The sequence below is a fragment of the Eschrichtius robustus genome, chromosome 16 (assembly GCF_028021215.1).
Source record: "Eschrichtius robustus isolate mEscRob2 chromosome 16, mEscRob2.pri, whole genome shotgun sequence".
Classification (NCBI taxonomy): Eukaryota; Metazoa; Chordata; class Mammalia; order Artiodactyla; family Eschrichtiidae; genus Eschrichtius; species Eschrichtius robustus.
In genome coordinates this window covers 57,649,996-57,672,037 of record NC_090839.1, presented here as the reverse complement: position 1 = coordinate 57,672,037, position 22,042 = coordinate 57,649,996, and the positions used below count along the sequence as shown (strand labels likewise).

Here is a 22,042-nt window from a genome sequence, read left to right as displayed (position 1 = left end):
CACCACAAACTCACACTCCCCAAAGTCAGAGAGGTGCCTACTGCCCTTCAAAAACCCTAGAATTGTATGAGCCAGATTCCTGGCAGGTCTGCTCAATTTCAGGAATCATTCTTGTGCTTCTAAATCCCTTCCTTTCTCACTCTCTGTCAGTTGATAGTGAGCATGAAGCTAGTATAGAGGGACCTCCTCAGGTCATCTCTTGACCTCAAGATTTATCTGTTTCCTCACACATTTATTCTTCATTATTGCTATGGTCTGAATGTTTATGTCCCCCATTCACTGCCCCAGGCTCACATGTTGGAATCCTAAAGCCCCATGTGATGATGTTAGGAGGTGGAGCTTTGGGGAGGTGATTAGGTCATGAGGGTGTAGCCCTCATGAATAGGATTAGTGCCCTCATAAAAGAGATCCTACAGACCCCCCTTACTCCTCCCACCATGTGAAAAGGCAGAGGCTCTGAACCAGGAAGAGGACCCTCACCTGACCATCTGGTACCCTGATCTTAGACTTCCAGCCTCCAGAATTGTGAGCAATAAATTTCTGCTGTTTATAAGCCAGTCTGTGGTTTTTTTGTTACAGCAGCCAGAATGGACCATGACACTTCTCTTCTGTTTCAAAATTGAAATGTTTTCAAATATTCATGGGAGCCCTTATTTGTAATGTTGGCCATTTTTTTTGTGGCCCAAAATGGAAAACAACTCAAATGCCCATCCACAGGTAAATGGATCAACAAATTGTGGCACATTCTACGTAATGGCATGCAAAGAGTAGGCTACTGACGCATGCAACGAGATGGATGAATCTGTGAACCATGATGCTAAGTGACTGAAGCCAGAAAACAAAGAGCATACGATGTTTGATGTCACTGATAGAAAATTCTAGAAACTGAAAACTAAGCTATAGGAGCCAATCAGTTGGTTCCTGGGAATGAGACAGAGGTGGAGAGGGAAGATTGCAGAGGGGTGCATGTATCTTTTCAAGTTATAGTTTTTCCTGGATATGTGCTCAGGAGTGGGATCACTGGATCATATGGTAACTCTGTTTTTGTTTTGTAAGGAATCTCCATACTGTTATATATAATATACAATGGAACATTACTCAGCCATAAAAAAGAATGAAATAATAATGCCATTTTCAGCAAGATGGATGGACCTAGACATTATCATACTAAGTGAAGTAAATCAGACAGAGAAAGACAAATGTTATACCGTATGACATCACTTACATATGTGGAATCTAAAAAAAAATGATACAAATGAACTTATTTACAAAAACAGAAATAGACTCACGGTCAAAGAAAACAAACATATGGTTACCAAAGGAAAAGGGGGGGGGGTGATAAATTAGGAGTTTGGGATGGAAAGATACAAACTACTCAAACCACTATATATAAAATGAAAAAGAATATAAATACATAAAACCGAATCACTTAGCTGTACACCTGAAACTAACACGTTGTAAATAAACTATACTTCAATATAAACAAACAGACAAACAAACAATACAGTGGTTTCCAGATTACAAAAAAAAAAAAAAAACTGTGGGGATGATGGACATGTCTGTTATCTTGAGAGTGGCAATGGTTCCACAGTTATGTACGTATGTCAATACTTATCGAATTGCACACTTTAAATATGCACAGTTTGTTGTACGTCATTTATATGTCAATAGAGCTATAAAAAATAAAGTATTTCTTCTCCTTTCCCAGACTACCTATTGTATCTGTGTACCTTTGGTCATATTCCTTCCTATTTCCTCTAAAATACTTTGTCACTTTCTTTCTTGAGTCATCATTCCCTATCTCTTCTTCCTTGTCCTCCCCATCGCAATTCTCTGCGGTGTAAACAGTGAGTCAAAATCCACTCTCCTACAAACTGCTTCCTCTGAGATCTGTGCTCTTCCAATGCTATCTTTTATTTTTCCTCTTCCCTCTAAATGTTTACAATGGTACTGCACATACCCACTCTGATAGTTCCCATTTATTCTTCAACTCCTGGCCCCCTGGCATCTCTCCCCAATACTCTACTAAGGCTATTTTCTCCTGGGTCTTCAGTGATGTCCACACTGCCAGCTTCAATAATGTCTTCTCAGTTCACACCTGCCAGGCTGCCATGACAACACTCTCCTGGTTCAACCCCCCATCTGGGTACCCTCTTTACATCTCATTCAATAGCTCTTTTTCTTCCAAACTTCACCACCTATGAGTTCTCCAGTGCTCAGTCCTTGACCTTCTCGCCATTCCCTACACTCAACAAAATGAATCAATTCAGGCCTGTCCATACAAACGGATCACCGTACTACCTTTGGCGCTGACCAGTTGCTGTCTGTTAAATACCTTTCACGAGAAGTCCCAAAGGCACCTTATCATTGACTCTGGTGGAACCATCCTTGGTCTATGTATTTGGGAAGGGGGCTCCTCAGTGGCCCCATGGCTGAGACATCCATTCTCTGCTTCAGCCACTGAACTGTGCAAACCAGAGAGAGAGAGTGATTCCCAGGCTTGCTTGTATGGACTAATCCAAGAGTCTTTCACTGGGAATCTGGTGTGATGTCAAGAGCCTGAACTTGAAGGACCATCACACAGAAGTGGAGAATGATGTGCAAGAGGAAGAAGAGGCAGAGATGGATGCAGTTGGAACCTAACAGATGCATACCAAGAACCAAGCTGTGTCTAAAGCCAGCACTTGTCTGGAATTTTTTGTTTTATAAGCTGATACATTCCCTACTGAGGTTTCCGTGACAGCAACAAGAAGCCTACGAAATAATACTGCTTCATCAGTGATTTTGAGGTAGATCTCTTAGAAAGTGTTTTCTTCCACGATCATAATACACTAAAGCCTTGGAAATCCATGCTCTAGAACTTGCGACATTATGACAAGTAACAGAACACATATCCTACGCTCCCTAGTGGACCAAAACCTCTCTAAGGGAGGGAGCCTGTCTGCTCATCATTTCACTTCCTGTAGTGTCTGGGGCACTGTGGACATCCAATATGCAATTTAAATGTAATCGTGTTGATCTCTGGAGAGTTCTTTTTATGAGAAAAGGATGTTGAGCTTCTCTACTCCCCAGCTGGATTAAGATTTCCTTTAAGGTAGGTACAATTAACCCTTTCTTTCAAAATGTCATTTTTTAAACTTTTCTGGCTTAAACTCTTTTCAATGGCTTCCCATAGCTTTCAACATGGAACCCACTAGGCCCGCGGGATACGATCCCTGCTGGCTGCCCCCATTTTATCCTTTGCCATCTCCAAACTGTCTTCATATGCCCTAGACATACTGCCTCTTTTTTAGTTCTTTGAATAAGCCCAGCTCTTTCCAACCTTGGAACCTTTGACCTTGGTATTCCTTTTGCCTGGATGCTTTGTCTTTTCCCCTCAAATATCATCTCCTTGAAGAAATGTTCCCAGACTACTCATTTGCAGGTGGTACCTCTGATCTTTTTTTAGCCTCCCATAGCACCTGTCTTTTCCTTAAGAGCACGTATCACAGTGTGTGTTTATACAGCTATTTTATTGCTCCATGTTTACTCTCTGTCTCTGGCACTAAGTTACAAGAGAGAAAGGACCCTTTCTGTTGGGTTCAACGACATCATCAAGTATGAGTCCTGGCCCGAGTAGATGCTTAATAAATATTTGTGAGTGAATGAATGAATCTTCCACAGCAGTTTGTATGGTTGGTCCATGTTGAGGCTTAATAAATGATGTCTGATGGGACCTTTTTTAGTCCTAAAATAACCTTCTCAAGCCCTACCACCATTGATTATGACAAAACAACCAACATACACATAAACAACTCCATCACTAGCTAGTCAACACAACAACAATAAACACCTCCTAAATCCACAAACCCATTTAATGAACCCATCCCTAAGTTACAGCAGCCAAATACTAAAAAGGCAATAGCAGCATTATTGACAATAGCCAAGAGGCAGAAACAACCCAAATGCCCAACAACGGATGGATGGATAAACAAAATATGATCTATCCATATCATGGAATGGCATTCAGTCATATAAAAACAATGAAGTACTGATCCATGCTCCAGCATGGATGAACCTTGAAAACATTCTGTTAAGCAAAAGACAGACACAAAAGGTCATATATGGTATGACCTCATCTGGGGGAAAAATACAGAATAGGCAAATCCAGACAGAAATAAAGCAGACGGGTGGGAGGGAGGAATGGAGAACGTCTGCCTAATGGATACTGGATTTCCTTTTGGGGTGATGGGAATGTCTAGGACTATATAATGGTGATGGCTGCACTACATTGTGAATGTACTTAATGCCACCGAATTGTATACGATAAAATGGTTAAAACAGTAAATTTTATGTTATATGTATTTTGGCACAATAAACAAGGGAGGATAAGCCATAGAAAAATTTTAAATTTACATTATTTACATTATTTTGAAAAATCTCCAAACCTAACCTCCAAATCAGTGAGGTACCAGGTAGCAAAGCTAGTCAATGGTTGCTTTGGCTACAAGAAACATATCATGCTTCAAACCAATAAACTTCTTCGCAAATACTAGTTTTTCAGAGGGCAGAAGAAACAGGCCCAATTGCCTTGCACCTATAAAGTGTTCTGGACTAGAGGCTGGGTGTGTCCAGGCTTCTAAAGAATTCCGCAGAACAAGTTTTCCTAAACGTACGTACGCGTCTTACGGTATGCACGGTGTGTGGTTATTCTAGGCGGTACATAAATAAACACTGTGGAATTTTCATCGTTATTTTTGTTTAGGGTGGTTGTCCTTTATGGATAGCCAGCAATGCTAGTTTCCATTGATGGTGGTGAAAAACGGTTTCTTTTCAGTTTGTTTGCTTGTTTTCAAGCCATTTCATCCATTCATATGCAATAAATCTGACTTTTTGGTGCACAGAGGTGTGTCACCTCCACCATCAAAATGCAGAACAGTCCTGCAAAATTCACTCCGGCTGCCCCTTGGCGGCCTAGGCCACCCACACCCCTGGGGGCTCTGAAATAAAAAAGATGTTAGGGACTCAAGCCACAACATGGGTGACTTTCCAACGAATTTGGCTAGAGAGGGCCGGGGTGGGAATGGGGAGTAGCTACAATGGGCAGTAGATTCGTTCTGGGGGGGATGGAAATATTCCTAGACCGTAGCAATGGTTGCACAATTCTGTAAATACAATAATAATTGGTGAGTTGTACACCTCGAATAGGTGAATTTTACTGTATGTAAATGGTATCTCCATAAAGCCATTACAAAAAAATTATATTGTCACAATCTCATAATCATAGTGTATGATTCCCCTCAGATGACATAATTCCAGAAAAAGCAAAACTATAGAAGCAGAAAAGAGATAAACGTTTCCCTTTACAAATACACGCGGTTAATGGAAAATGTGTTGATTTAAATCAGTGCCAGGAGAAGATGCACGTAGGTGAGGTGAACTAGGCGGGGCTGGGATAACAGAGATGAGCTTAGGGGCTGCTTTGCGGGAGGGAGTCTCCCCCCCACCCCGACCAGTTACATGGAGGTGCGCCCCGCTGTCATTCCCGGAACCCTGGGGTCCCAGCGCGCCCCCTGAAGCCAGTGCGCACTTACTGTGGCGGTGCCCGAGACGGTGTGCGCGCTCGTGTCCGCTGCGCTCTGCTCCGAGTGCGACTGCGCGGGAGGGTACAGGTTTAACGTGTGCTCGGGAACGGTGGTCTGGCCCGTGTACTCTGGCGCGGGGTGGGGATGAGGGGCCGTGTATTCCGCGGGGATGCCGTTCTGAGGGGGGGCAAACTGGGCCGAAGCGTAAGGCTGAGCCATTGTGTCAGGGGCAGCTGCTGCTTCCTGATTACCCTGGAAAATCAGAAAGAGAGAGAGGGAGAGAAAACCGTGAGCGGGCACCAAGCAGAAACTTCCCCCCCAGGCACAAGCACAACTGCTCCCCGGATGCTTCGTGGGTTTCAGCACGGTTGCCAAGAGCCTGAGATGGATGCATCCCACTCAATCTCCACCGGACCCTATAAGGAAACAGTAAGCATTGTAGATAGAGCCCCATTGTACAGATGCAGAAATCGAGGCTCTGAAAGGTTGAAGACCCTTTCCCAAATCATCCAGCCCAACAGCCAAACACTGTGAGGGTCTGCGCTCTCCTGGATTGGGTTGTTCTGGCAGATCGTTCTAATTTCATTCCCGTTTTGGAACGTGTGAGCATGTAGTTGTCGCTGGTGACAGCAGAGCCTTGATTTGATACTTAAAATGCCAAGACCGATTAAATTGCACGTGTGTGTTCTTGAGAGGAGAGACAATTCATGTAAGCATTTGAATTTAATCAACATTTTATGTGATTTGGCTTGCATAACGGGACGGGGGTGGTGGTCCTTGCAATGGTCACAGCGTGTGTGTGTGTGTGTGTGTGTGTGTGTTTGATGTTCCCAGTGCCAACATGAAGCAGCTGATGAAAATTCAATGCCTAATTTGGACAAAGATGGCCTTCTGTGATTGTCTCATTTTAAGTATCTCTGCAAAATGCTGGACTTAATTCTTAGCCTCATTAATCAATGCCTCCTCCCATTCCCTGACTTATTATTTTTTTTATAAGCAGAGTATTATGTAACAATTCGCCCTTCACATCTAGGCAAAACATGCAGTGTGATACTTATAGACAAGTCAAATGAATAAAAAAAAAAAAAAAAGAATTCAAATGCTTCCATTTCAGGAAGCATCTCTCTCTCTCTCCACCCCGACTCCCATAACTTCACTACCCTACACACACACACAAACACACACACACAAGGCATCAGGGCTGTAACCCAAAGGTCTAAATTTTCCACGGTCTTAAGAAGAAATGAGATTGCACAGTCAGAAAGAGAAGAGAGAGAGAGAGAGCGGGAGAGAGAGAGAGAAAGCTTAGCAATTAAGCACACCAAATAGCTGCCTCTCCCATTGCCTGTGGTCAATTAGATGTGACTTCAGCCCTCCTATAACGATACCAGGGCAAAAGTGTCAGAACTGCTCCCATCTCCTGGGTTCCCGCCACCAACATTTGAGAGCTTCTTCAGCCAAAGCAACTTGAGTGCAGCAAAAACCATCATGACAGAGAGGGGGGAAGAAAAGTTTATTCTCAGAGCATTGCGAGGAGCTGGTGCATTTGTTTAGAAGGAACCTTAATTAGAATGTTAAAGATGACACTTGGAAGAGAAGACACTTAGGATAAGTTTAAAACATTTTACAAGTGAAAACACTCCCCTCAGGCCCTCTCCTCCCCCAGACTAATTTCTCCAGATGTCTGTGCCATCGGAAGCAAAAATAAACAACCGTTTCTTTCTTGGCAACGTGTTTTCATAGCACTTGGGGCTGAGAGGGTCTGTCTAGGCTGGGGTTGGCTGGATCGGCGTGGAAAGTTAACCGCGTCCGTCCTTGGGAAACCACTGCTCTTCAAGGACAAGCCCGGTTTCCTTTTAGGGGCCACTTCCACTCCCAGTCCCCACATTGTGCAGATGTGGCTGGGCCCCATCTCTGGTTACCTCTAGACGTGGTCATGTTACCCTGCCTGGCTAGCCAGAGGGCTCCACTCTTACCGTCACGGTGACCTGGGCTTATGCCCATCTACCCAACCCCTAGCAACTCCAGTGGGGCTTAATCCTGGGACTTGGCTGGAGTTCGGGGAGGAAGTTCTTTCACTACGATGACTGGCAGCTGGAAAAATAACGTAAGCCTGGAGCTGCCAAGAACTGCCTTTTGAAGGGAGCCTCCCTAAAGCAGAAGCCAACGCAGAGGAAAACGGAGCCCAGAAATGGAGAAACAGATCAACTGAGTCCTGCTGACATCATTTGAAGTCTTGGATCCAGCTTTTCCTGCAGTGAGTAACACTGCTGTTTAAGTTCCATGGGTCAGTAAATGTCTTATTTAGTGTAAACCGGCCTTTCCGTTACTTGCAACCGAAAAGGTCTTGACTAATACCAGAAAAAATCCTCTTCTATATATGAGCCGATTAGCATTCTTCTCTTCTACAGGGCTGCTCAAGGAATACATCCTTGTGCACAGAAAGTCCATACAGATGCTACTTCTTTCTGGCTGACAAGAAACCCTAGAAACTTTGGGACCTTGAGAATGCTCCAAAGAGAAATTCACTGGGGCAGATTCCACTTCTGCCCAAAGGTCTGTTTCAGCCTCCCCTACCTCCCACCTCGCTTGTCTCTGAATTGAGAGATAGACTTGTGAAAACTCCAGGGCAGCATGAAATGATCACAGGATCAATGGTAGAGAGAGACGGTCATAAAAGAGAAAGCTTTCCTTTCTCCACCTTCAGTGGAAACACTTTCACAGGTACATTTGTGCCCACATGGCCTTTCCTCACTGCAAAGCAGTCTCAGGAGGAGTGAACCAATCCTACAAGCTCCTGCAAAACAGCAATAGCTCCTTGCTAGGATCTGACCTCTCTCTGTACTGGAGCGGGAAGGGCCTGCCCTCAGGAAGCTTATGGTCTCTCCATCCTCTCGACACCATCACGTCTTCCTGTTCACTGCTTCCTCTGCTTGGGAATTCCTCCCCTACTCCCTTCCCTGGCTAGCCTTCCTTGGCTTCTCTTTGAGGTCCCAGATCAAGAGCTCCCCAGCAAGTCTTCCTTGACACTTAAACCACATCAGTTGCCTGCCCTCTACACTCCACTGCAGCTTGTGGTCACCTCCCACATAACTCCAGGTACCGCCATCGCCTGCTGATTTGCCTGTGAGCGTCCTGAGGGTGGGAGACTGTGTCACATTCTCTGTTCCATCTCCAGGGTTCAGCAGCACGCTGGCTGCAAAGTCAACATACACCGGTGTTTGCTAAGTGAACGCATGCTTGGCTAGTGGACTCTGGGCTCTGTCAGGCTTCATTGGCAACAGGATGGGGGTGGGGGGATGGGAGAGGGATCAGCAAACGAACCCTGGAAGAAATCTGGCCCACGACTTGTTTTTGTAAATAAAGTTTTATTGGGACACAACCATGCTCACTGTGCTCTGATGGCAGAGTTGAGTTGCTATGACAGAGACCATAGAGCCCACAAAGTCTAAACTATTTATCTATCTGGCCCTTTGCAGAAAAAGTTTTCTAATCGTCGTGGCAGAGTTATCATGAAATATGGGGACATCAGGTAAGTTGCAAGAGGGAGGAGATATGAGGATATATGTATATGTATAGTTGATTCACTTTGTTTTAAAGCAGAAACTAACACACCCGTGTAAAGCAATTAAACTCCAATAAAGATGTTAAAAAAAAAAAAAAAAGCAGCTGTTGTTGCACAAATAGTTTGGGCAGGAAATACAGTTGGTGGTGAAGTAGGGAGGGAAAGGGGGTGCCTTCTACCTAAACCAAGGAGGGGGTGGCTCAGCCAGACTTGGAGACCGGCAGCGTTAAGGATGGTGGAAGAAAGGTGCGGTAGAATCTTTTTCAGAATGTGCTTTCCATCACCAGGTCTCTGCACTGTATACACACGTGCTTCAGACTCAGCAGAGGTGGGCTTGTGAGGAGACCTATGACGGTTTCGGCTTCTGCGCTCCAGCTGAAAGGCATCCTCCTCTCCCAACCAGAGCTCAGAAAACAAACCGAGTGACGCTCAGACCTAGTGGGCACCAGGCACGGTGCTGCATGCTTTGCATCAGGAGTCCTTAAGCAGGGTGACTGCTCCCCAGGAGACATTAGGCAATGACCAGAGACACTTTTGTTTGTCACAACTGAGTAGGAAGGGGTACCACCAGCATCTAGTGGGTGGAGGCCAGAGCTGCAGCTAGACATCCTACAGTGCCCAGGACAGCGCCCCCTCCACAACCAAGGATTATCCGGCCCAAAGGTTAATAGTGCCAAGGTCTAGACTCTCTGGTTTGCATGCACTACATCTCTGACCCCACTTTATTTTGTTGTGAAGGATACTGTAGCCCAGAGCTGGTAAATAATATTGCGAGGTTGCAGCCACAGGTACCTCTGAGGGAAGCCAGGAGCTGAACCAGAGCCCGGGTTTATCCCACGCCAAGGTGTCCCTCCTCTGGAAAGAAGATCTCTGGTGGGGAGATGCGTTTCCAATTTTAAATAAATAAACCGCTCTCTGTCACGTATACCGTGACCCTGAGACCTGTTTTCCACCTGGTGGCATGTTACACCTGTGGGGAAGTCAGGTGCTAGGGTATTTGATTCAAAGAGGCCAGGGTTCCAGTAGCCAGAGTCGGGGAGGCAAGGGGTAACCCTTGGTGTGTTAGAGCAGCAGCCTGGGAAACTTCTGCCACCTCAAGCCCAAAGCCTGGGGCTTCCGAAGGCTCTGAGGCTACAAGGACCAAGGGCAAGGGCCAAGTAGGGGCACCACTGGAGCCAGGGCAAACCACCAACCTCTACCAAAACTTATGCCATTCTGGCAAACCAAGGGTGCCCACCTCTAGAGACGATGTCCATGGTAGCCAGGGAACCTCCAGGTAGCATTCAAGTCCATGGAGCTTGGGATGCACTCCCGTTCCTGGAGTTCTCAAACAGATGTTGGTGGCACCCCGCACGGTTACTTATTAACACTGACAGCCATTCCAGAGAAACCCTAATTAATACTCCCAACATTTGCACTTTGGGCTAATTACAGCTAATATTTAATTAAGATCACTGTACTTCCTACGGAATTATTTTTCACCTTCAAAGGGCTTCGGAGATGTCTTTCTTTCCTCCCTAGTGATGTTCCTGGATACTTAGCTTGGCTAAAATGGATTTTCTGGAAAAATATATTCACATCATGGGCACCTTTTCCACTCCAGGTCAAGGCAAATCTTGGGCACGTGAACAAGCTCCTGCTGGAAGGCTGAAGCCAATTTCACACTGGTGGCAGTGACAGGCAACAATTATTTGGAGCACTCTGGCTAGACATTCCCTCATTTGCAGAAGCTGCCTTCTTTCTTCTACTCTAATGCCCACCCACACTTTTCCCTAAATAAGGGGAACGATCACAGAGATTCTGATATTCACTGAGCCAGGGTGCTTGTGGCTGTTCTGAGTTGATGGGGCGGGTGATTCCGCTTTGCATGTAGCCCCACATCATCAAGGGAGTGCTTCAAGTGATTTTGCAAACCTAGCATCTAATTTTCAGGGCCTGGACTTTCCTGGGTTGCTGCCGAATATACAAAAGGGGGGGAAAGAAGCCAAGACCTCGTGTTTTAAAACCCACCGTTGCTGCTGCAGAACTGGGTAGGAGCTTGAAATCAAGAACGTCCGTTAGGATAAATGCAGAAGAAACTTCTTTGTCCTCATACACCAAACCTCAATTAGAACAGCACCCCAACAGCAGCCAGATGATGAGGTGGGACCCCTCATTACCTGAGACAACCCTACAGGTAGTTTGTACTCCAGTTACAGAGAGAAAAAGGATTATTAAAATGCAACCAAGTCTGATTCACCAAAGGAAAAAAAAATGCCATTTCAATTTAAATATTTTACTGAAGCATGAAATAGCCAGGATATTATTGCTATTTTAAGACAAATACCGTAATCTGACCATTAGCACAGTGTGTGGACTTTGCTGCTTGCAGGCATTCAGAGAGACGCCCCTCAAATACAAGGAGAATTTCCTTGGTCACTAGAACATCCTACACCCTTAATTTTCTCAGGAGGCAGAGTCAGAGAGAAAATGGGAGGTGCTTTTCTTGGTTTCTTTTTAGACATCACCTTTCTCCCGTGCATGGCCCTTAGTGGTTTAGTAAAGTAGTTTTGGGAAACTAAAAAACGAACCAAGAGAGGCAGCCCATCAGACTTGGCAAAATATTTTGGCTCAGACTCTAATGCAAACCACCTTTCAATTGCAGAAAATAGTCTTTACGTGGCAGAACATGAAATGGATTTATTCTTTTCACCCTAACTGCCTGACTTTCACCGAGGGGGAAAAGTGCCTGCCAAGGTGGACTTTAAGTATTTTTCTTTCTCTTCTATGTGTGTGTGTGTGTGTTTTCCCAGCTCTAACTGTCAAACTTCTGGAGCATCCTTTCTCCTTTTGCTTCCGGAATTTATTTGTCCCCAGTCCACTCCTTGTCACCACCCCCCCCCAAACCTCTTCTGGCCTAAACACAGCCCCTATAATGAAGAAAGGCACAGGAATGGTTCAATCCTCATAAACCAGCTGATTACGTCTGTCTGCACCGCCTAGGAAAGCAGCCTCTCCTGCCACGGGACCCCCCACCAACTTGGATTTGCAGGAGGAAACTATTCATTCTCCGTTGCCTGCAGTTTTCCGTCTTGCTGACAGTTTGGTTTACTTTAGTTTCTTAGCCTGGTCTGTTCTACTTCTCTGGCAAGAAATTGCACATTTCTTGAAGAATTGCATATTCAGAGAAAGCCTCCAGTGCTGGACCGAAAAGAACGAAACTGCATCATGCCCCCGGGGGCATGGAAACCAAGAAGGAAAATGCAAAATTACATCATTAACCTGCTGGTTCTAAGACCGGCTCAGTTCCACCCATCAAGCAGAAAAGCCCGCGCGCGCGCGCGCGCACACACACACACACACTCGGCCGAAAAGCCTTTCCTCCCCCCCCCCCCGCGCCCCCCCCCCCCCCCCGGCATGATTCGAGGAGCAGAATCCACATCACGGAGAGAGTAACAGAGACTTAATACAAGGAGAGGCTTCCGCTTCGTTCAAATCACAATTTCGAGTAAAACAGAAAACGGGGGAAGAATACCTGCTGTACCATCCTGCTTCCTTTCTCCTCCATAAACTTAGCAGCTGCTCTAGTGTCACACCGCAAATCATCTGCCTGACGCGAGCCTCGATTACGAGCCAGCGTGTGTGCGCTGTGCAACGTGGGGACGGACGGCGGGGGTGTGGGAGGGGCGCGCCGAGGCTGCCTGGCTGACCTCCCCGTCAACAACTGACTGCTCCCCAAACCAGCCCCACACGGGACTCCTTCCTTGAGCCTGGCCCATCAATCACAGCTTGCCCCTCCTCTGGCCCTTGCTCTCAGTTTCAGAGTACACACTGAGCAGATGATTACATAGAAGAGGAACGGGAAAAAAAAAAAAAAAAAACAAACCCACACAGCACTCGACTACATTAAGAGCTGTTTAAAAAACATTAGAAATGCTATCCTCTGCTACTGCCTGCAGCTGGAATTTTTCATTACTAAACTAAATACATGGTATGCAAAGTTAGGGAATCCACTGGGAAGCTTGCGACTATCCTATTTTTTTAAATATTTTCAAGGTGGGGGGGTGGGATGCCGGGGGGAGCAGGGGAGGAGACAGAAGAGGGATGAAGACAGAGCTCAAAGAGATAAGAGAGATGGTGAAGGGTAAATTAAAAAAAAAAAAAAAATACCGTGAGAACGTTGCGGATAAATTTACAACAAAGCTGAGTGGTTAATTGTAAACTGATCTTAAAATAGTCATGGGCCAGTGTTTGGAAGATCTGGAGGCCTAGCTGTTTGGCAGACTCGCTGTGTGATCTCAGACAAGTTGTTGCAATGCCCTGGGCTCCAGTTTTTTGCTTCTGTTTAACGGGGAGCGTGATGAGTGACCTCACAGGGTAACTGTGAGAAGATCATGTTAAAAAATCAAATCACAGGAAAGCAAACACACACGGCACCCTGCCTCATAGGATGCGCTATAGAAACAGATTCGTTCATCACACGCAAAAACGTGGTGAGCGAAATCCAAAGCCATCTTTGTCCCTAAGGACCAAACAGGCAAGAGGAGCAGCAAGCTTTCGAGAAAGGAACCCGCAGTTGACCATAGAGCCCCAGTGGTGATCAAGGCCATGAAGGAAAAGCAGAGCCGTCTTGCTTTTCCCTTGTCTTGAACTTCTGTCTCTTCCTAGCTCGTTGTTTTCTTCTTCTCTCCCAATAAGCAAAAATAAAACCTCGTACAAACAATCCCCAGTGATTTCAATGCCAAATGCTGCCTCTTCATTTAAAGCTACAAATACTTTGTTCCTCCTTTATTATTAAAACTACAACAACCACAGTGAAATGTCAACACAGTTTCAGGTTTTATTTAGTCATGTCTTTCCGGCTCGTCGAGGGAAAGGTTTCAAGAGTCCCATCCACCATTCCCGTGGACAGCTGCTTATCGCCAAGACGCCTGCTTGGAAAGGAGACATCTCACTACCCTGGAGGGAATGGATGGGGTTTCTGAAGTGATTAAACTTGTAATTAAATTGTATAACAGAGGAGGAGGTGAGGGTAGAGGACGCCCTGGGTGATCTGTTTGTTTGTTTTAAATTCCCAGCTCCCCAGGGTTGGAAAGAAAATCTGGATAAACAGTATCTGTGCCATCCTTCCATTTCCATTTCCAATCACACTCCGGGGATGCCTCTAATGCAGGATTAAATGAAGCAGCCTTTTCGGGTTCCTTAAAGGGATGTGTCAGCTCCCCTCTCAGAGCCACATGGTCAGAGGACCAGAGCCCCTTCCTCACAGGCCTCCTGCCCAATACATGGACTCAGCAGTCCTTCCCGTGAGCCCTGAGCTCCTTGTCCTACTGATAACTGAAAAGCTAAACTTCTGTCCTTCAACCAAAGTATAGGGGGTCTTACTTTCTCCTCGAAAGCAAAAGGGAGGGATGAGACCAAGACAGACAGAGTCCCTGGTGAAGGATGTTCTGGGAAGTGATAGAGAAAATGCAAAAAAAAAAAAAAAAAAAAAAAAAGTCAAAACACCCAATAGAGAAGAGTGTTTCAGGTGGAAACAATCAGAGTGATGTAACAGGACACTGTTCCTTAGCCTGTGGACCATCAGGTCATTTGGGGAGTTCTTACAGAGCCAGATGCTAGGACTCCACCCCAGACCCACCGGCTTAAAATCTCCAAGGGCGGGATCCAGGCTTGGGCACTGTGTAAAGGTGCCCCAGATTATCCCGATACACCATCTGGGGGGGAAATGTTATGTGTTTTTCAAACTGTAGGTGTGAACCCTTGGGGTGTAGAGCCCATGTAGGGGTTATCACACCAACATTCTTTAAATGAAATAAACTATACCACACTGGAAAAGAATAGAAAAGAGTAAGGAACTGTTTCATGAAACTTTTATGTGGGTGAATTGGGTTGTGACATAAAATCTTTTATGGATTGCAGTAAAATAAATGAAATAAAAAACACTATGCTGGGTAATTTCCCTGTTTGTCACCTTCTAACCTTTTATTGGTGCTGTGACTATGGAATCTGAGACAAGTGTTGAAAAGCCAGGAGCATAATGGTGGAACTATTGGAAAGTCATTCCACCTCCATGTACCCCGTTTCCTCATTGATTAATATAAAGCATAATATATATTCTTCTTCCCGATGAGGCTCTTGTGATGCTCTAGGGATAAAATCTACAGGAATGTGTTTTATAATCTAGAAGGCCCTGTAAGCATATATGCCCCATTGTGGGGATGAAATTGGTTTCCCTTGTGGTCCAGCAAAGTGCTTCCTCTGGAGAACACATGGGGAGGTGTGTTGGATTCTACTGTGTGCCAGGCACTTTAATCCCTACAACCACCCCCAAGAGACAGATATTATGGTCTCTTTTAAAGGTAAGAAAATTGAGGCTCCAAACACGTGAAGAAATATTTCCCAGTATGGGAGTTAGTAAATTAGGTAAGTGGCAGAACCAGAACTTGAACCTGATTTGGTCTTATTGAAGAATTCCTGCCACTGAATCTGTACTAAGATGAAGATGGAGATGATGATGATGATGATGATGATGATGATGATGATGAGGTGGAGGATGGAGATGATGATGGTGGTGAAGATGATGGTGATGATGATAAGGACACTTTTCTTGAGCACTAACTATGTACTAGTCATTGTTCTAAGCACCGAGGATACAAAGTTCACCAGAGCAGCACTGATTGTTTATTTATAATTATTTTATTTAGTAAGAACCCAATGTGGTACATACTGTCACGAAAAGGGAGGTGGGGTTACTTCCTCCTACTCACACAACGAGTAAGTGCTAGTTACCCAAATCCACCAGACATCCTTAAACAGCTGGAGATGGGTTCAAATCTGACCTCAATTAGGTCAACATACAAACCGTGGTTTCCTAACTACACTGGCTTACAAAAAAAAGCATCTCTTGGACAAAGAACTCTGAAATTGCTCTGAGGCCATAATTCACAAAAAACAAACAGACGACAAAGATAATAGGAATCCATGTCACAGATTCAAGTGAAAGCAATTTGTTTCATTTCACTTTCCCGGCCTCAACGGGGAAGCAGAGAAGAGCGAGGCCAGGAGCCATCTTGCCGCGGCTGACAAACACCAGCCCCAGATATACAAACCAGCCGAGTAGGCGGCAGGCTTGCAATGATGAGGGGTCATGTTTGCAAAATGTTCCATCCTGACTTTCCATTTGGAGCCACAGAAGGCAGTAGAGGTTGTTTTTCTCAACTCCTTAAAACTTAGTGACAATCAAATATTTATGGCACTGGGCTAGTCAGTAGCCTTGATATGGTTTCTTAGGAGGTGATATTTCCAAAGAGAAACGCGCTTATCTCAAAAAAAATGGCAGCCTCTGGAGCAAGTGAAGTTCCCAGCCAACAGCACCAGGCACTTAAGAACGTGGGTTTTCTTACTTGCTCACTGCAGCCCCAGGGTCTCAGAGGGCCCTGACTTGTCCTTTAAAATCCTTGTCAAAGTCTGACATGATATACATTTTGATTTTGACATTACGTATATTTTTTTAAAGGGAACTTTATTTTTATTTATTTATTTATCTATTTATTTATTTATTATTATTATTTTGGGGCTGCGTTGGGTCTTCGTTGCTGCGCACGGGGTTTCTCTAGTTGCGGCGAGCGGGGGCTACTCTTCATCGCGGCGTGTGGGCTTCTCATTGTCGTGGATTCTCTTGCTGCAGAGCACGCGCTCTAGGCACGCGGGCTTCAGTAGTTGTGGCACGAGGGCTCAGTAGTTGTGGCTCGCGGGCTCTAGAGCGCAGGCTCAGTAGTTGGGGCGCACAGGCTTATTAGTTGCTCCGCGGCATGTGGGATCTTCCCGGACCAGGGCTCAAACCCGTGTCCCCTGCACTGGCAGGCGGATTCTTAACCACTGCGCCACCAGGGAAGTCCCCGTATATTTTTATATTACATATATTTTGAGGTCTGTCTCCAACTAGACTGTAAACTTCATGAGGGTAGGAACCTCTGCTGTTTTTCTCACAGTTGTTGCTTTGAGCATTTCAAAGAATAACACGCACATGTACGTATTCAAAATGTTTTGTGGCATGAAAAATTCCCAAGCTAGTCCCTTTATCCCTACTAGGACCAAGACATGCTCTGGCTCACCCAGCACCTCAGGGCGCTGAGAAACAAGGTCAAACCATCAAATGTTGCTCTGCACTGTTGAAAAAAGTTTCCCCGTTGAAATACCCCAACATCGTACTGAACGATTTCTTGTTGGAAAGCCAAGCAGCGTAGGGCTTCACCTCTCTGTCTGTGAAATAGCTGTAAATGCCTTATTATTGTCCATTATTAATAAAAAGTAGCAGCCAGAGCAGCTGTTATTCATTGAGTTCATTCTAAGCATTAGACAATGGTAGTCACTTGATATACATTATCTAACTTCATCTCTAGAGGAACTATATTTTTACTAACCTTATTTTTATCACACCCATTTCACAGATACAGAAGCAAAAAGTCTGGAAGCTAGTAAGTGGCAGATGCAGACCTCAAATCCATGTCTTTCTCCAAAGCTGAAGTCCTTTCAAGGATGCTATGACTGACCTCTTTGTTGGCTAAGATGAGGGGTGATATCTGTAAGGGTTATGGTAGAACAATTCAATCACAAAATATTTTCTGAAGTATCCTAGCCAAAGTTGGAGGTTACCAAAAAGGCATGAGATCTTGTTCTTGCCATCCCAAGATGCAGAACCTAAGTGGGTTACCAGTGCTAATGACGATGATGGTGACTATAACATTATTAATAACAACAAGAATATAATTAGAACGGCTCTCAACATATGCTTTCCATTGCCCTAAATTTTGTATAAATGTAACTCCTTCAATGCACCCTGCAGCCTCAGGATGGGGACACAATCATTATCTTCATTTTATAAATGGGCAGCTTTGAAACCCTAAGCAAATAATCTGGGTCCACCCCAATAGTGCATGCTGACACTCATATTTGGACCAATCCAATTCTGACTCCAAAGTAAGAAGTTGGGAAACAAATTCAAGAAAGTTGCTCTCTCCTTCATCCAGTTTCCCCCAATGGTAACCTCTCACATAGCTATAGGAAACTGTCAAAACCAGGAAATTGACATTGTCGGACCAGTACTCTACATGGCTGCAAGCACAAGGGGAAGTTAGGGCAGCAAAAGTTCAGCTGTCATTTTTTGCCATCAACACCATCACCTCATTGCCATTGCCATCTACCCCTGAGTGACAGCTGGAGCTTCCCACCACTGTCCCAAATATACTGGTGGAGACAGAAGGGCAGATCAACTAATTGACAATTGAACCAAGCAAATATATATTAGCAAAAACCCTTTGCATAAGGGAAGGAACAGATAACGCATTGTAAAATCATCATTCAGTAAAGATCCTTCATCTCCTGGGTATGGAGGAAACCTTCAATCCTGAGCAGGCCTTTCACCCTCACAATCTATCTCCTTTCACAGCCAGCTCTTTTCTAAAGAGAGAAGGGGACACAAAGTTCTTACCACTACCACCAGGGTAACATCAGTGTCAAATTCATATTCAAGATGAATTTCAAAGACTTGCACCACTGCTAATATTACTGCATTTAGCCAAATCCACAAAAGGAAAAGAATGGCTTGTGTTCCCTTAAATAGCTTGCTTACAGTTACCCTGCAGATACGACTTGGGATAATATCACTGTGTTACTTACTCCATCATAGCTATCCAGGGGATTCTCTGCCTGCTTCTGAAATAGGAAATTAATAGATTTGGTGTAAGGCAACTTTTTTTTGTAAGAGATGAAGTCGCTGTACGTACAGCCAGCACCAAGTAGCTCAGAGAGGTACCAGCTCCCCTGTGGACGTTGCTAAGTACAGCATCCCACCAAGAGCATCGCCAAGGGTCTGCCTCTAGATTTGGGAAATTGGGAGCATTAAATCACACTCCTAGAAAGAGAATCACATACTCTCTTCATTGGAATGGTGTCACAGAAAATGAAATGCTCTAGTGAAGGGAAAAGTAAACATTCTAGATGCAAATCAATGCAAGAAGTAGATACCATTGTCTTGTACATGAATGGATTCAGAATCATTTGCACTCACATCCCATTATGAAAACTGAATTTCCTACCCATCAGAAAGTTTATATCCCAGGGATGTGAATCAACATTTCTTCCCTTTCTCTGGTCCCTTCTCAAAGGTGGACCCTAAACACAGCTGAGATAACCCATGACCTTGAAGAGACATGACACATGACACTGTTAATATACAGAAACTAGGTACCACCGCCACATAGTTTATGATGAATTTCCAGAACCAAACCTTTGACTGGGTTTTCAATTATCCAATTTCCCTACTATCAGCCTCTCACAAGGTTGTAAACTCCTTAAAGGCAGGGACTTGCCGTATTCATCTTTAACATTTCCCTCTTTTTTGTAATCAGGTGTTTGACATGATAAATATCTGTTGGCTTGCATTCACCTCACTTGTAGAAAGATGTCTAATCTGGCTACGGCAACAGGCAAAGATGATAAAATATGACCTTGTCTTTCGTTGTGCGTTGCATAAGTTTTAGCCTCTAATAGTTTGCCAACTAGAAAAAAAAAGGCTGTCACAAAATGAATTATACTTGGACTTGGAAGAAATGAAATTAGGAGAGACTGCCAGAAAGCAAGGGCAATGAACTATTCAAATAGGCAAGAACCTGATATTCATGCCATTGTTCCAGCAGTAAAATATTGGGCATCTTCTGGGTGGCAGGTCCTGTGCTAGACTCAGGGGCTACAGTGGTGACGAGGATTCACGTAGCCCAGGAACCTCTGTAGCTATAGGTTGGTAGAAGTTACATTATAGACCAGGAATGTACAGTGGATGGGGTATGTGCCAGGAGAAGAGAAATACAAGGAGCTAAAGGGCTCGCCTATCCCCTGTGGTTTATCAAGGAGGGCTTTCCAGAAGAATTGATGTCTAAACCTAGAGTTGAAAGGTGAGCAGAAAATAGCCAGATGGTATGAAACAGGTTGACAAAATAATATGTGGAAAGGCCAGCTTAATGTTGAAGAAGGAGGAAATAGCTCATACGCAGGGTGGCAGAAAAAATGAAAAAGAAGTAAAAGAAAGTGGTGAGGTTATTTTCAGAGCCACAGGGTGGGCTGAGATAGAGACCTAGAGGCTACTGGATTGTAAGGCCCTTGAGGGAAGAAACCCAAGTCTGTGTGATTGAGTACCATATTCCCGGGAGTATTTGAATGGCATGCACAGAATAGATGCTCAAAAACGTTTTGGGTAAATCAAAGAGTGAATGCAATGATGGTATATGCCAGGATGAAGCTAGTCAAGGGAAGAAAGAGAAAAAAGAAAAGAAAGGGATCTGATCATTTAAACTACACCCTTTGACATTACATTTTCCCTTGAAGCAACCCAAATGCTTGAAATAGAAGAAATAAACAGATGAGTCAGGTGGTCAGTTTAGGTAAATAAATAGGACAGAGGCTCATCACTCTTTCCATCACCATCATCACAATAGCTTAGCCAATGACAGGGTGTAAAGGTTTCTGGGAGTATTTTAAACATGGTCTGTTTGAGCCTCCATACCACATTGGAAGGTAGGTAGGATGGGTACCATTTATACCCATTTAACAGAAGAGAAAGCTGAGGTCAGGTAACTCAGTGATATGCCCAAGTTCAGACAGCGAATAAACGTTCTAGCTGGGATTTGAACTCTACATATATTTCCATTTCACCAAACTGCTTCCTAAGTTTTCCACCCACATGACCCAACAAGTCTAGCTGTATCAATAGACTTGATTGCATGACGCATTTCTAGGTTTCCTCCATCCTCATTTCATAAACTTTTATGTGGAGAAAAAGAGAAATAAACATGGACAGTATGACAATTGAACTTCTCATCAGAACAAAGAGGAGATAAAACTTTATTGGCCTTACAAATTCAATACAACCTAACTTAGCATAAGCCAGTATTGCTTAATGCCAGTATTGAAGTTATTACTATTTTTAAAAGGTCAAGAGAGATTGAAATCAAAGAGCTCCATCTTCCTAAGTGAAAAACCAAGTTCAGTAACTGGCCCTGCCCCAACACATGGGTCTCTGAGCCCAAGGCCCTCAACCAAAGCACCACTGGAGACTGGAAAACCTTGAATTTTTCACATATGTTTGATCAGTGCACAAGTATTATTTTTCTGTAGCTAAGGATGTGTGACATTTTAAGGATATCTGCCTGCATGAAAGCTGAGCCGAGAAGATCACACAATTTGGAGTAAAGCAAGGCTAGGCTGACTTAAAGAAGAGTTTTGCAAAATGTCAAGGTGGATCCAAGGAGGAGAGTCGGGTTTCAAAAATATGGAAGAAGTTTGCCTTATTTGTATATAAGAGAGAATTTGCCTAATGGCGAGACATTTTATTTCAGATACCAATGGCATGGAAGTCTGGCCAAATAAATTGTGTGATCCCTCTGTGTACAACTTAAGACATTGAAGTTAATTTATCTAAACAACTCTGAGGCAGCTTTAGCTAGGGAAACTGAGGCTGATGGAAGTTAAGTAAGTTTCATTCAAAAGACCTTCGGGAGCGGCTTTAAATATTTTCAAATATGGTAACTGCGAAGCACGTGCTTTTGCAGAATGGAACTGCCCATCGGCAACATTCATCCTCTTCACATCCGGTTTTCCTTGTTTGATTTTTAACCTGCCTATCTTCTTCAGACAGGGCAGAATATTCTTGGAACCCACCCGAAGTAGATAAAAAGTTGTCCTTACATTCCAGTATTATTGACTCATGTATCTGACTTAGGTTTATTGAACACATTCTGTTATAGGTGGAACTGTGTCCCTCCCCGCCCAATCAAACTTTTGAAGTTCTAGCTCCCACTATCTCAGAATGTGACCTTACTTGGGAATGGAGTCACTGCAGATGTAATTAGTTAACACGAGGTCATCCCGGAGTAGG

The 22,042-nt window shown here is 44.3% G+C and overlaps 1 protein-coding gene across 7 annotated transcripts in view; it reads right to left on the bottom strand.

Moving 5' to 3' along the window:
• Positions 1-22,042, bottom strand: part of RBFOX1 (RNA binding fox-1 homolog 1) — a 1,862,366-nt gene that overhangs the window by 177,570 nt on the left and 1,662,754 nt on the right. For 5 of the 7 annotated variants that reach the window (XM_068565272.1, XM_068565270.1, XM_068565268.1 and 2 more), the window contains one exon: positions 5,574-5,816. In XM_068565272.1, the coding sequence (XP_068421373.1) occupies positions 5,574-5,816 (243 nt within the window). Of the gene's footprint in view, positions 1-5,573; positions 5,817-12,643; positions 12,677-22,042 lie in introns of those variants that run through there. The other 2 variants (XM_068565269.1, XM_068565273.1) reach the window with 1 other exon arrangement.